Source organism: Sarcophilus harrisii, chromosome 5, assembly GCF_902635505.1.
Source record: "Sarcophilus harrisii chromosome 5, mSarHar1.11, whole genome shotgun sequence".
Lineage (NCBI taxonomy): Eukaryota > Metazoa > Chordata > Mammalia > Dasyuromorphia > Dasyuridae > Sarcophilus > Sarcophilus harrisii.
In genome coordinates, this window is record NC_045430.1 from 192,148,685 (window position 1) to 192,161,328 (window position 12,644).

The 12,644-nt window shown below is 38.5% G+C and overlaps 1 protein-coding gene across 4 annotated transcripts; it reads left to right on the forward strand.

The window, feature by feature from the left end:
• Window positions 1–582: 582 nt before the first annotated feature.
• On the forward strand, window positions 583–10,982 carry GSTK1 (glutathione S-transferase kappa 1). 4 transcript variants are annotated; one of them, XM_031939254.1, is made up of 8 exons: window positions 583–769; window positions 1,334–1,415; window positions 1,700–1,828; window positions 2,448–2,548; window positions 3,079–3,114; window positions 4,534–4,650; window positions 4,998–5,094; window positions 10,505–10,982. In XM_031939254.1, exons 1-8 carry the CDS (start codon window positions 698–700, stop codon window positions 10,564–10,566), a joined length of 696 nt encoding a protein of 231 aa, XP_031795114.1. In that variant the 5' UTR covers window positions 583–697; the 3' UTR covers window positions 10,567–10,982. The 4 variants fall into 4 exon arrangements, with proteins under 4 accessions (XP_031795114.1, XP_031795115.1, XP_031795116.1 ...); XM_031939255.1 differs by lacking the exon at window positions 10,505–10,982 and adding an exon at window positions 5,721–5,804; XM_031939256.1 differs by lacking the exon at window positions 10,505–10,982 and adding an exon at window positions 9,201–9,607 and having other exon boundaries at window positions 584–769.
• The last annotated feature ends 1,662 nt before the right edge of the window (window positions 10,983–12,644 follow it).

Consider the following 12,644-nt stretch of genomic DNA (forward strand, 5'->3'; position numbering starts at 1 on the left):
TCCCTATTGGATTAAATTGTTAAATTCTTTGAGAGCTGGGACTCTCTTGGCTCTTTTTATTTCTGCTGCACTCAACGCAGTGTCTGGTATTTAGTATGTGCTTAATAAATGTTGATTTCCTCTAGCATTTAAACTGTTCTCTTTCTCCCGGGAAGTTTTTTGTTTTGCTTTTTCTTCTCATTGAATGACAATCTAAGCACTTTAAAGAGCAGCATCTGCAACAACTCTCTGGGATCTCCCAAGACTTTTTAGAGTGCTTTTAATATTTAAGACACTTGACAAACTTTAGTTGACATAAAACGAAGTGGCCTGCGGTCAGGTTCATTGTAAATAATCTCCCTGGATTCCACCCTAAGCAAGAGCTCAGGGGCAGCTCCGCCCGCCGTCCGGCCCGAGGTAGACAAGGAGGCACATCCTTCAGGCCTTCTAGCCAATTACTCATGGTCCCCCCCGCGCGTGGCCGCACGGAGGCAGCCAGAAGTCAACAAAGCCGCACGTAGCCCCTCCCCGGCCGCAGCCTCCGCCTAGTGCATCTTCCCTCTTCCAACCATTACGGCCCGGTGTGGGGCGGATCCCGCCCAGAACCTATCGGGCTTTAGGAGGAACGGAGAGCACCGTTCCGAGGGCGGGGGAAGAAAGAGCGAAAGCTTTCTCGGGCCGCCGCAGAGCCGAACCACATCTCCCAAGAACCGAGACCATGGCGAGCTTGCCTAGGAAGTTGGAGCTCTTCTACGATGTGCTGTCCCCGTATTCCTGGCTGGGCTTTGAGGTGACAGTTGTTCAGGGAGCTTGCTGGGGGTTCCGCTAGCGGGAACGACTCGGGGATTTGCAAAAAGGGGCCCGAGGCCTTAGCGGGAAGGCACTAGAGCAAAGGTTACAATTTGCAACTTCCGGCCACTGTCCTTAGGAAACTGGAAAGGTGCATCAGTGCTGAAGGTTACTGGATAACTGATTTCCTTGGAACCAAATGGAATTTATTTCCTTGATTTCCAGAAAGATAAGAGATACTTCAATTAGCATTTTTCTTGCCTCCCTTCTACTCACCACTACTTCCACCCGGTTAGAGCAGTGAGTGAGACTGAGGCCGAGGGGATCTCTTGGGTTCTCCACCCCAGTTATAAGTGGTGAGATGTAAGACCACCTGTGACCCTGTGGACTTACCCCAACCCTCTGGAAGATGAGACAGCTTCCTAGATCCCTCACTAGAGAAATTATTCCAGCTTGAGCCGAGTGACCACCTGCCAGTTATCTGTGACCCTGAAAGTTTCGCTACCTACTCCACAATCCTGAAAGCCACACAGTTAGTTGCCAGTTCTTCTTGTCTTTCTGGCAGGTCCTTTGTCGATATCAGAACATCTGGAATATCAACCTTCAACTGCGCCCCAGCTTCATCGCAGGAATCATGAAGAGCAGTGGTAGGGGAAAATCCCAAGAAAGGGTGGTCAGTATGAGTGCCCAGGATGGGGTTTTACAAAAGAATTACACTGCTGTCATCAGCCTTCCCTTCTAAATCCCCATATATATTGGATTTGAAAATTTTTTTCAGCAAAGTCCTCAATAATCCAACAAAATGGAAATTCCTTGAGGTCAGGAACTATCTTCTTTTTGTCTTTGTAGGTCTACAAACAAATACATTAGCTTGTATTTAGTAGTTATTTACTAAGTTTTTACAGAAATGGATTGAATCACTGACCCACAGGAAACAAACCACCTGCCTTGGTGCCAAGAAAAGGCAAATACATGATGACAGACCTCCAACATCTTAAGAACTTTTACCAGGTTCCCATCCAGGCTCCAAAGGATTTCTTCTCTGTCATACTAGAAAAAGGTGGGTTTAGATGGGGGTGGGTAGGCAAAAAAGGGAGGAGGGAGAGTATGAAGATGAGGCACATCCTAGGGGGGAAGTTATAAATTGGGGTGAGATAAGAGTCTGGGGTTACTAAAGTTGAACAGATAGACTCTAGGATCTATTGAAAGTTCTGGACAATATGGACAATATAAACAAGGAACTGTAAGAAAATATAGAGGAAATGGGGAAAATCCAAGTTTTAATATATAAGGGATGGGGGAAGATAGGAAAAACTGATTTAGAGGGAATAGGACCTAGAGGGAAAAGTTGTACTGTCAGTGAAGCAAAAGTGTGCAATAGGAAGAAATACATAATGCCAGAATTGGTCCTAGACTGAGAATCCAGTGAAACTTAGATTAAAATCCTTCCCCTTAACATGTAGTAGGAATGTGACGATGGACAATGTCACCACTTAACCACTTGTAGCTTCATCTGTAAATGATAATATTCATGTGATGATAATATCCAGAATGCCCATCTCATGTGAGGTTCTAGTGAGCTAATACCCTTTGTAAATCTAAGTGTGCTGTATAAATCTGGACTAGTGTTACTATTGTTATTAAACCCTTGTCACCCATCTCTGTTATCTTTCCCTCAGGGAGTTTGACTGCTATGCGATTCCTCACTGCTGTCAACATGGAGAAACCTGAGATGTTAGAAAAAGTGTCTCGAGAGTTGTGGATGCGTGTTTGGTCACGAGTGAGTTTCAAGTTGTGTTTTTTTTTAAAACATTTATTTTCTTTCCCATCTCCTCCCACCCTGCTAGAGAGACAAAAACAAACAAACCTTGTAACAAAGCATAGTCAAGTGCATTCCTGAAGTGCAAAAACTTTAAGTTTATTAAATTTATCAATTCTTAAGTTTCAGGATCTTTTATTTTTAAAAATATTGACATTAAAATATAAGTATTTCTTATTCACTTGATTCTGCATCAGTTTGTATAAATCATTCCATGTTGCTTTTAAATCATCTTTTTTTTTTCATTTCTTATGAAAGTTTTCTTAACTCCTGGATTAGACTTTCTAAAAGCCCCTTTCTTCTACATGAACTCCACTTCTCTATCAAAAAGGAGATTGAATTCTTCTACCTATTTGCTTTTATAGTGATCCATCTGATTAATTAGCACCAGTATTTCCCCTGCACCTATGTCTACAGCTACATATATGCCCTAAGATTTATGTCCCTTCCCCAAGGGATTCTGTTTTGTTACTCCTGTTTGTTACTCCTAGGATGAAGATATCACCGAACCCCAAAGCATCCTGACTGTAAGTATCTCCTCTGCCCCCATTTCCCCTGACTGAGTCTGAGGTTGTTGGAGGAGGGGCAGCTAGGTGGCACAGTAGATTGAATACTAGGTAGAATTCAAAGACCAGAGTTCAAATTTGCCCTCAGACACTTACTAGCTAAGTCAGCCTGGGCAAATCACTTGACCTACATTTGCCTCAATTTTCTCATCTGTAGTGAGGATAATAGCATCTACCTCCCAGGGTTGTTGTGAGGACCAAATAAGGTAATAAAATAAAGCACTTGATACAGTAAGCACCATATAAAGGTTAGTTATCATTATTACAAATGAACATTTTTTTTAGGTGAAATGAATATTGTGCTCTGGAGCAACAAAGTATCCAAGAAGCAGGGTACATATGACTGGCAGATAGGGATCAGAAAGATTTGGTCAGATTCTTACTGACTGACCAATAAAGATCCCCAATCCAAGCCTCAGTTGGTTGTTGACTTAGAATTAGTGTAAATAGCAATTGTTTCTGTTCTGGACAGAAACCCTAAGCATTTGTTGATGTTTAAAGTGTCTTGATAATCTCTTGATAGTTCTAAGCTTAGAGCAGAAAGGATCAAGAACTTATAGCAAAAGTCCAATTTTTCTTGTGCAGCAAAATAACTATGGATATGTATACATATATTGTATTTAGCATATAATTTAACATATTTAACATGTATGGGTTGTATGTATTGGTCTACCTGCCATCTAGGGGAGAGGGTGGGGGGAAGGAGGGGAAAAGTTGGAACAGAAGGTTTTGCAATTGTCAATGCTGAAAAATTACCCCTGCATATATCTTGTAAATAAAAAGTTGTAATAAAAAAAAAAAGAACTTATAGCAAGTAGTCCCATCTGATAGACCCGGATTTATAATATACCTCCAGATCAATTGCTGCTATCCTTCATTACTTGGCCTCTTCTCCAAGGTTTTCAAAATTTCCAATAGGGAAGAGAATGTAGTTCCTCCTTTGTTCCATGCACCACCCAGCACCTTTATTATCGCAAAACTTGGAAAATGAAAAGTCATTCCTGTAAAGTTTGAGAACTTTGATAAAGAAGGAAGTAGCAAACAATATTAGAAAGAATGATCCCTGAACTGGGAATTAGAAGACCTTTATTACAAAGTTTTTGCCCTCAGGTTTTAGTTTTGTTATATGTGGAAAGGTAAGAGTTAGATTAGACAAATTCTCTTAAGTCCTGTGAAGATCCAAATTCAAAATCAAGGGAATAGCCATGATATTAGGGATCTTTATAGACAAAGCAAAAAAAAAAAAAAAGATATACACACACACACACACACACACACATATATCCTTTAATTCTGAGATCACTAAGCAAAAGTTTAGATTTAGAGGTTGACCCTCTCATCCCAATTCAACCATGGTCTGTTATCTATCTCACTTCACAGGCTGCAAAGAAAGCAGGACTTTCTGAAGCAGAGGCTAAGGGTCTACTGGAAAAGTGTTCAAGTGACAACGTGAAGAGCAGACTCAAAGAGACCACTGATGCAGCCTGCAATTATGGGGTAAGAGCCTTTGCCTCCCTCCTTGGCCCAAAACTCAACCTATGATACTTGAAGGAGCTCACAGGCCTACTTCTCAATATGAACCTTAACATTTCCAACCAGTCTTAGCAATCTTAAAGACACAGGAACAAAAGAAATGAGGGAAATAGATGAAGATAAAATTCTGGTATGAGAGAGAGGGATCAATATGAAGAGACAGAAAGTCCAAGGCTCTCCTATCTCCTGCATTGATACTGGGTCTTCCACCCCCCACTTTCCTTAATCAATTTAAGTTAGCATTAACTCCCACCCCTCAGGGTCTTCTTCCTTGCCTTTTCTGTACTGTACTGTGGTCACTTTTTCTCCAGGCCTTTGGGCTGCCCACCATAGTGGTCCACATGGATGATAACAAATCCCACATGCTTTTTGGTTCTGACAGGATGGAGCTGCTGGCCCACTTACTAGGTGAGTTGGAGACACTTTCCTTTACCATTGTTGAAACATTCCTTACTCTACTACCTGCCAAATTTATCACTTTATTTATATCACAAATTTATGCACAGAGAATGCAGGTATTCTTGAGCAAGTTTTAATTAAATTTCCAAGAGACAAAGCCTTATAGATCACTTCAAGTAGGAATAGGCTCTATCTTAAGAAGTAGAAGCAATCTCTATTGTAAGGAAAACATGAACATTATAGAAGATATGGAGAAGCCAACTTCTCCTTAAAATCAAGAATGACCCTTTCCAAGAATTCCCTGGGTTCTTGTGGATAAGAGAAAGGATGAAGGAAGAGAATGAATAGTTTACTTTGCCCAGGCCCCAGGACCACCCTTCCTCTAGAACTATATATATAGAAGGTATCTGGTTTTCTTCCTCCAGGAGAACAGTGGCTAGGCCCGGTGCCCAGCACTGTGAAGGGTAAGCTCTGAGCAGTTATTCCTAGGAGCCCGCTCCTTCCTCCCTACAACATCCACATCATGGAATCCAGCATGCTAGGATTCTGCATACTGTATTCTCAAGTTTGGAGGAAATATGGTATGACATTCTGAACTTTCAGCTCTGGGCTCATCCTGTTCCTTCTGTTCACAGGTGCCTTAGGTAAAACCCAAGCCTTCCTTGTTTCAACCAAATAAACTCCCCACTGGGGAAAACACTTGTGTGCCTGTCACTATTCAGGTGTATTTTGTGTATTCTTGATTCTCTATCTGTTCTTCTCTGGATTTAAGGAAAAGAAGTTCCCTCTGCAACTTCCTAACCTTTGAGCATAAAATACATAGGAGAGAGATGATTTCATTAACAGAATGAGGGAGGGAGGACCAAGTTTTGGTGAAACCCAAAATTTGGTGGGGGGTGGGGTGGAGAAGGAAGAGATAAAAAAGAAAAGAACAGTAGGATTTCCCTTGATCCTCTCTCCAAAAAAAGAAAGGAAATCCAGAAGGAAAGTAAGAGAGCTTTGAAAGTTACTTGTGGAATTTTATTATGTACTTAAAAAGAAAACCAAGATTGATGTAATATAGAAATGTGGCAAACAGGAAAATCATCCATCATCCAGATGAAGACACTAAGACTGGGAATAGTGACTTGTTCAAAGTCATCTAGCAATCTGCAAAGCTACTACTTCCACCTCAGGCTATCTATCTTTTGAACATCTTCAGCAGTAATAAATCTTTATACTTTGACATTAATATAAGTTACAGAAACAACTGGAAATAATTTCTCAAGATGAATACAGCCCCCTTCTACAATTCATCTTTTGGTAAATCTGCCAGAGTAAGGCTTGCTCAACCATTGTTCCAAAGACTATGCCAACTATGGTGAAAGGTGAAATAGGCCCAAGTGTGGCTATTCCTGAGACTAGACTTACTTTAGGAACTGGCCAGTGTGAACCAAGGAGTCTTGAAGTGACTTAGATCCAGAGTAATGAGCTGGGAACTGATTGGTCTCAGCTAGATATGTCAGCTTATTTGATAGATGAATAGATCTGGAAGATAAATAATGACTAAAGATTACAATTAATGCAAAGTTTGAAAGGACTTCAGAAGTAATCTAGTTCAATCCCTACCTACACATGAATTCCTTATACTTCATGTCTTATAAGAAGTCAGGCAAAGCACCAAGAAGTTACATTCAGAAATGCATACTGCTTGACAGCTGCCACAATAAAATAGAGAATCGTAAAGAGTCAACTAAAAAGTTATTTGGTACCAGAAAGTTATCAGAATATAAAACAAATCCATACAAAGTATTAGCATCTTTGTATATTTGTATATTATTGATAAATCCATCAGGACAAGATAGAGGAATACCATTCAAAATAACTTACAGAAGGTATAAAATATATAAATAAATCTATCTTCCAAAACACATATAGAAATAGAACTACAAAACACTTTACAGAAATGCATAGATCTAAGTAAGTGGAGAAATACTAATTGCTTGTGGTTAGGCCATGAGAATGAAATAATGAACTTTATTCCATGCCCTATCAATCAAAACTACCAAGTGATTACTTTTAAATTTTAATTTTCTTTTTATTCTGACATTGACAAATACCTCCCCTAAAAATGAACATTTCCATATTATAAAAACAAAAGATGATTTTATGTACAATTTCAAATCTATGTCATACCAGTCTTGGTTTTCTTTTTACATATATAATAAATTTAACATGTAAGTTTCAAAGCTTTCTTGCTTTGAATCCCCCTGGATTTCCTTTCTTTTTTAGGGACAGAGGACCAAAAGAAATCCTACTGCTCTTTTTCCTCTTCCCTCCTCTACTCCCCCCACTAAATTTTGGGTTTTACCAAAACCTGCTCCTTCCCCAATTCTGTTAATGAAATCACTTTTCTCCTATGCACTGTATGCTCAAAATCGTTTTGTCATATTTGATTCTTCCTTGTTCTTCATCCCCTATATCCAGTAATATGCCAGTCTGTTTCTTTCATATTCTCCTTTTCATTTTCCTGACTTGGTTTAACCTTTGTTGCTAAGGTTCACATGAGTGCTAGATATCAACTCAGAAAAATCTAAATTCAAATCTGGCCTCAGATACTCACTCACTCAGCTTCTTGTATACTTTCCTCATCTATTAAATCATAATAATAATATCACTTTCCTCCTAGAGTGAGGGTTGTGAGAATTAAATGAGATAATTTTTGTTAAGTACTTAGCAAACCTTTTAAAGTACTACATAAATAGTAGCTATTGTCAATCAATCACCATTATTATTTGGATTAGCATAATCTTGTAACTAATCTCTGAGTTTCTGCTCTCTCCCTACTGGACACCTGACCTCCAGATGTCTGCCAGAGTAATCTACTAAATGTGCATCTCTGACCACAGTAATTCCTCTCCACAAAGACCTTTGATGGATCTCTGTTAGTTACTGAGTAAAATCCAAATTCCTTATCCTGACATTCAGGGACAATCATAACTTTCTGGTATTATTCCACAGTAATCCTTTGCCCTATATTTTCTCATCTTAGAGGGTCAACTGAAGGTTTCCAAAACAATCTGCATATGATTTCCTACATGTTACAAAATCACAAACTTGAATCCAAAATATTCCTCTTTATAACTTCCATACTTAAACTGGCCTTCAATCACTCTTACCTCAGCTCATTCTCCCTTTCTGCCTCAAAACCTTTGCTATATTATGTCTTATGTCTAGATGATGCTGGGTCTGCTTCTCTGTTTTTTGATCCTTGAAAGCCCAATTCTGACACTATGAAAACTTTTCAATCCTTCTATGTAATCTTCCTACACTTATTTATATCATGGTTCTCTCTTTGCCTATTGTTTAGTCGTATCCAACTCTATGACTCCTTTTGGGGTTTTCTTGGTGAAGATACTGGAATAATTTGCCATTTCCTTCTCCAGCTCATTTTCCAGATGAGGAAATGGAAGCAGGAAGGGTTAAATGGCTTGCCTAGGGTCACACAGCTGGCAGTATCTTACTGATGACTTTGCACAGCTCTGCCTCACTTAAATCCAATTCACAAACAAATCAAGACATGGCCCTTCAAAAATGAAAGATGAATAATAGCTTGATGACAAAAACAACTCTATGCCTATCATTTCTCCACTGATCTATTCATAAAAGTAGTCCACATATACCTAATTTTTAAAGGTTTACAAAGCCTTTTTAACTCTCATCAATCCAATGAAATAATTAGTCTAACTGTTATTTTTCACATTTTCTGTTGAGGAAAGTAAGGTTCAATAATTAACTTACCTAAGGAAAAAAGGGGGGAAAAAATTTACTCTGCACCTACTGTGTGCCAGAATCTGTGCTAAGCACTTTATAAATATGATATCATTTTATTATCCCAACAATTCTAGGTGAATGATATTAACCCATATTCTTATGCAAATATCCCATGCATATTTTGCGAACTTTGCTCATTTTTCATAGTTCTTATGCATCCAACCTAGAAATCTACCTGGCATTCTATGCCCACTCCCCCCATACAAAAGAATCTGTTCACAATCATAACAGAGAAAATCTTGGTAAAAGAGGAAAAAAAGCATTAATCTTTTCATTAAACTCTTTATACCCTTTATCCCCAGGATCCAAAGGCTGACCAAATGCCCTTAAAGAACAAAAGACAGAAAGAAAGCACTATGTGATCTACAATATGCCCCACATCATTCCAGCGTCGCTGGCTCCTCTCTATTCTGCCAACATAACACTCCATTCCAGGGCATCATGCCTGGAATGCCCTCCCCAAATTCTTTCTGGTTTCTCCCAGAACTGCACTGTATTAATTTTGTATATATATTTATAAATGTACATAAAGTCGTCCTCACCAGAATGAAAGCTCCCTAAAGGCAGAGGTGGTTCCACTTTTGCCTATATGTCCCCAGTATGTCCCCAGTCATATACAGTCAGAACTTAATAAACTCTTGTGGATTGATTAATAGCACCTTTTTTTATCAGCACCAATAAATAAATAAATAAAGGGCCTACATTTCAATTGGGAGAGGACTGAATAAATTATAACATAGTAATATAATGGAATATTATTATGCCATAAGCAACAAATGATATGAGGAATCGGAGAATCACAAGACAATCTGTATGAACTTAATAAACAGTTAAAAATAAATAGAATCCAAAAAAATAAAAATAAATAAAATAAATAGAATCGATGTTTAACAGTATTATGTGAAACCCAAACAATATAATGTAGTCTTACACTTTGTTAAGAGAAGTATAATAACTTCATTCTGTATTCTGCTCTAGACTATTATTTTTAATTTAAGAAGAATATTGAAAAACTAGAGAGTATCCAAAGGGAAGCAATCAAGATGGTTGGGTGTCTTGAGATCACATTATATCAAGATCTGTGGAAGGAACTCAGGATAGTTATACAAAAGAAGACTCAGGGAAGATAGTATGGTTATTTTCAAGTATTTCAAACATTGTCATGAAAGATGGATTAAAATTGTTCTAGTTGGCCCCAGAAGGCAGAATCAAAGACAATAGATGGAGGTTAAAGGAAACAAATTTAAACCTAATTATGGAAAGAAAAAAATTTCCTAACAATTAGTAGAATGAGCCACCTCAGCAATAATGTATTGCCATTAATGGATTAATGGATTTCAATCAGTGATTGGATGACCATTTGTTGGGTATATTCTGATAAGGATTTCTTCTGGGCATAAATTGTACTAGATGGCCAGTAAGGTATCCTTCCACTTCAAAAAAATCTGAGATTCCATGAAATTTTGTGAACCAGGAAAAAAAGATTTCCAGTGACTTTGTTGTTCAGTCATTTCAGTCATGTTCTACTCTTCATGACCCCATTTGGGATTTTCTTCACAAAGATACTGGAGTGGTTTGCCATTTCCTTCTCCCGTTCATTTTACAGATGAGAAAACTGAGGCAACAGGTGATTTTTTTACCAGGGATAGCCATCTGGCAAGTATCTAAGGCAAGATTTGAACTCAGAAAGATGAGTTCTCCTGACTCCAAGGCCAGCACCCTATTCACTGGACCACCTAGCTGCCTGACAATGACTACAATAACGTAAATGAAAAGAATAATAAAATGAGGCCAAATGTTACATAATTGTATATAGCTAATCCTAGTTAATTTCAGACAAGGTGACTGAGCTTATTGGTTTTGCTTAACCAATTTCATTGTCAAAAAGGAAGGCCCTCACAAGTGTGTGTATATGTTACAATAAGTAGGATCTATGTCATATCTAGAAATTACTGAAATGTGGAAAAGAAAAATCAAAACAATCTTAAAATCAGAATAAGTTAGGTGAGATATGAGATGGCTCTCTGGGACTGGGAAGGAGAGGGATGCTGGTGAAAATTTTTATGATGTTTAAAAAAAAAAAAGACCAATATAATTTGTTTAAAATAAATAAGCAACAGAAATAGAAGTCCTTGAATGAGTAATGGCTTGTCCCAATGTAAATACCCAAGATCGTTTGTCATCCTGAAATGTAGGACTTCTCCTTCTGAAGTGTTTGTTTCTTCTCATCCCAAGTTGTCTGTCACCTGCCCTGTCCTCTTTGCCAGAAGCTCCGGGGCTCTGTGTCATTCCTTTCTCTGCTGCTGCTGTAAGCTCTCCAGGTGCAGTTCTCTACTGCTTCGGGTAATGAACCCTGAGATTGTTTTTTTTTTCTCCACAGCAGAAACTGACTTTCACTTAGGTGGGGGAAATTTTAGGGTCCCCCATGCCTGGGGTTCTCCATCTTCCAAACAAATGATGAGCTTTCCCAAAAGGAGTCTCAGCCTTACTGAGGCTATTTATTCCTTTCACCACTGGTCAATCAGCCTCTGAGCTCACAGACATTCCCAAAAGGGTCAAGTATGGAACGCCAGTTGTAAAGAATAAAGTCTAGCTTCAGGCATCCAAAACCAAAAACTGACGTCTTCTTTCCTGATGTTCAGAATGAGTAGCCCCAACTCTGGCAAAACTCCATTTATTCATAAGCTAACACAGAACTCTATTTGTCTCCCCACACAAGTCACATAATTAAAATTACCCAACAGTGGCAAAAATCTTTGATAGCTCTTTGTCCTCAAGACCATACAATTCTAAGTTGGAGCAAGGAGATAGAAAAAAAAAAAAAAAAATAGCCCCAAACCCAAGCAACTTTATAATACCAGGCTAGCACATTGCCTCAAACATATTTCAGTATTTCAAAAGATTGGTGATTTCATTGATATAGTCACTACTGCCATCAGGGCAGTTAGCCATTCAAAAATAAAAAAAAAAGTTATTAAGTAGCTCATGCATACCATGAGATACAAAGAAAGGCAAAAGACACAATCAATCGTGTACTTTAGGAGATAGTTTCCATGAGTTATGACTTTAAACAGAAAAAAAAAAAGTGTGAAAGAAAACCTGACTACTTTATGGTTATTTGGGGAATATCCTAATCTTTTATTCTGTCCACCAAAAGGCACTTCAAAAGTACTTAATCCTCATTCTATGGAAGGCACCTGCTGTTTTGAGGAGAGATATTTAGTCATGTCTTACTGTGTTTAACAGAACAAAACAAAATGAGGGAGTTTTTTTGTTTTGTTTTGTTTTTTGTCTTCCTAAATGAATATTGGCTTCTCTAGGCAACATCATTTAATTCACTATCCTGGATTCTTTTTTCAAATCAAATCATGTACTTTGAGCAGGATAAACTAAACCCAGGGATTTGTCACCTATGACTCAGAGTACCACTTTCTGGCCATCTCTGTGCCTTTTAGACTCCACCTCTCAGATTCTCATCTCTATAATGGGGCTGTTTAAGGAACATATACTTAATCTTACCAGGACCCAGATCTCAGTGCCCTACCAGCCGTCTTCATGCCATGCTACCTGCATGAACACCACCTACCTCCTTGCTTACCTTCTGCCATTTGCCTACCTCTGAGAACAATAATCAAACCGAAATGACCATTTCTAGAAAGAACAGTCTACTCAAGTCCCATCAAAGTAACCTTTCTTAATGATCATGTTCTTGTATTCTCTCCTTGCTCAAATTTTTAAATTTACTT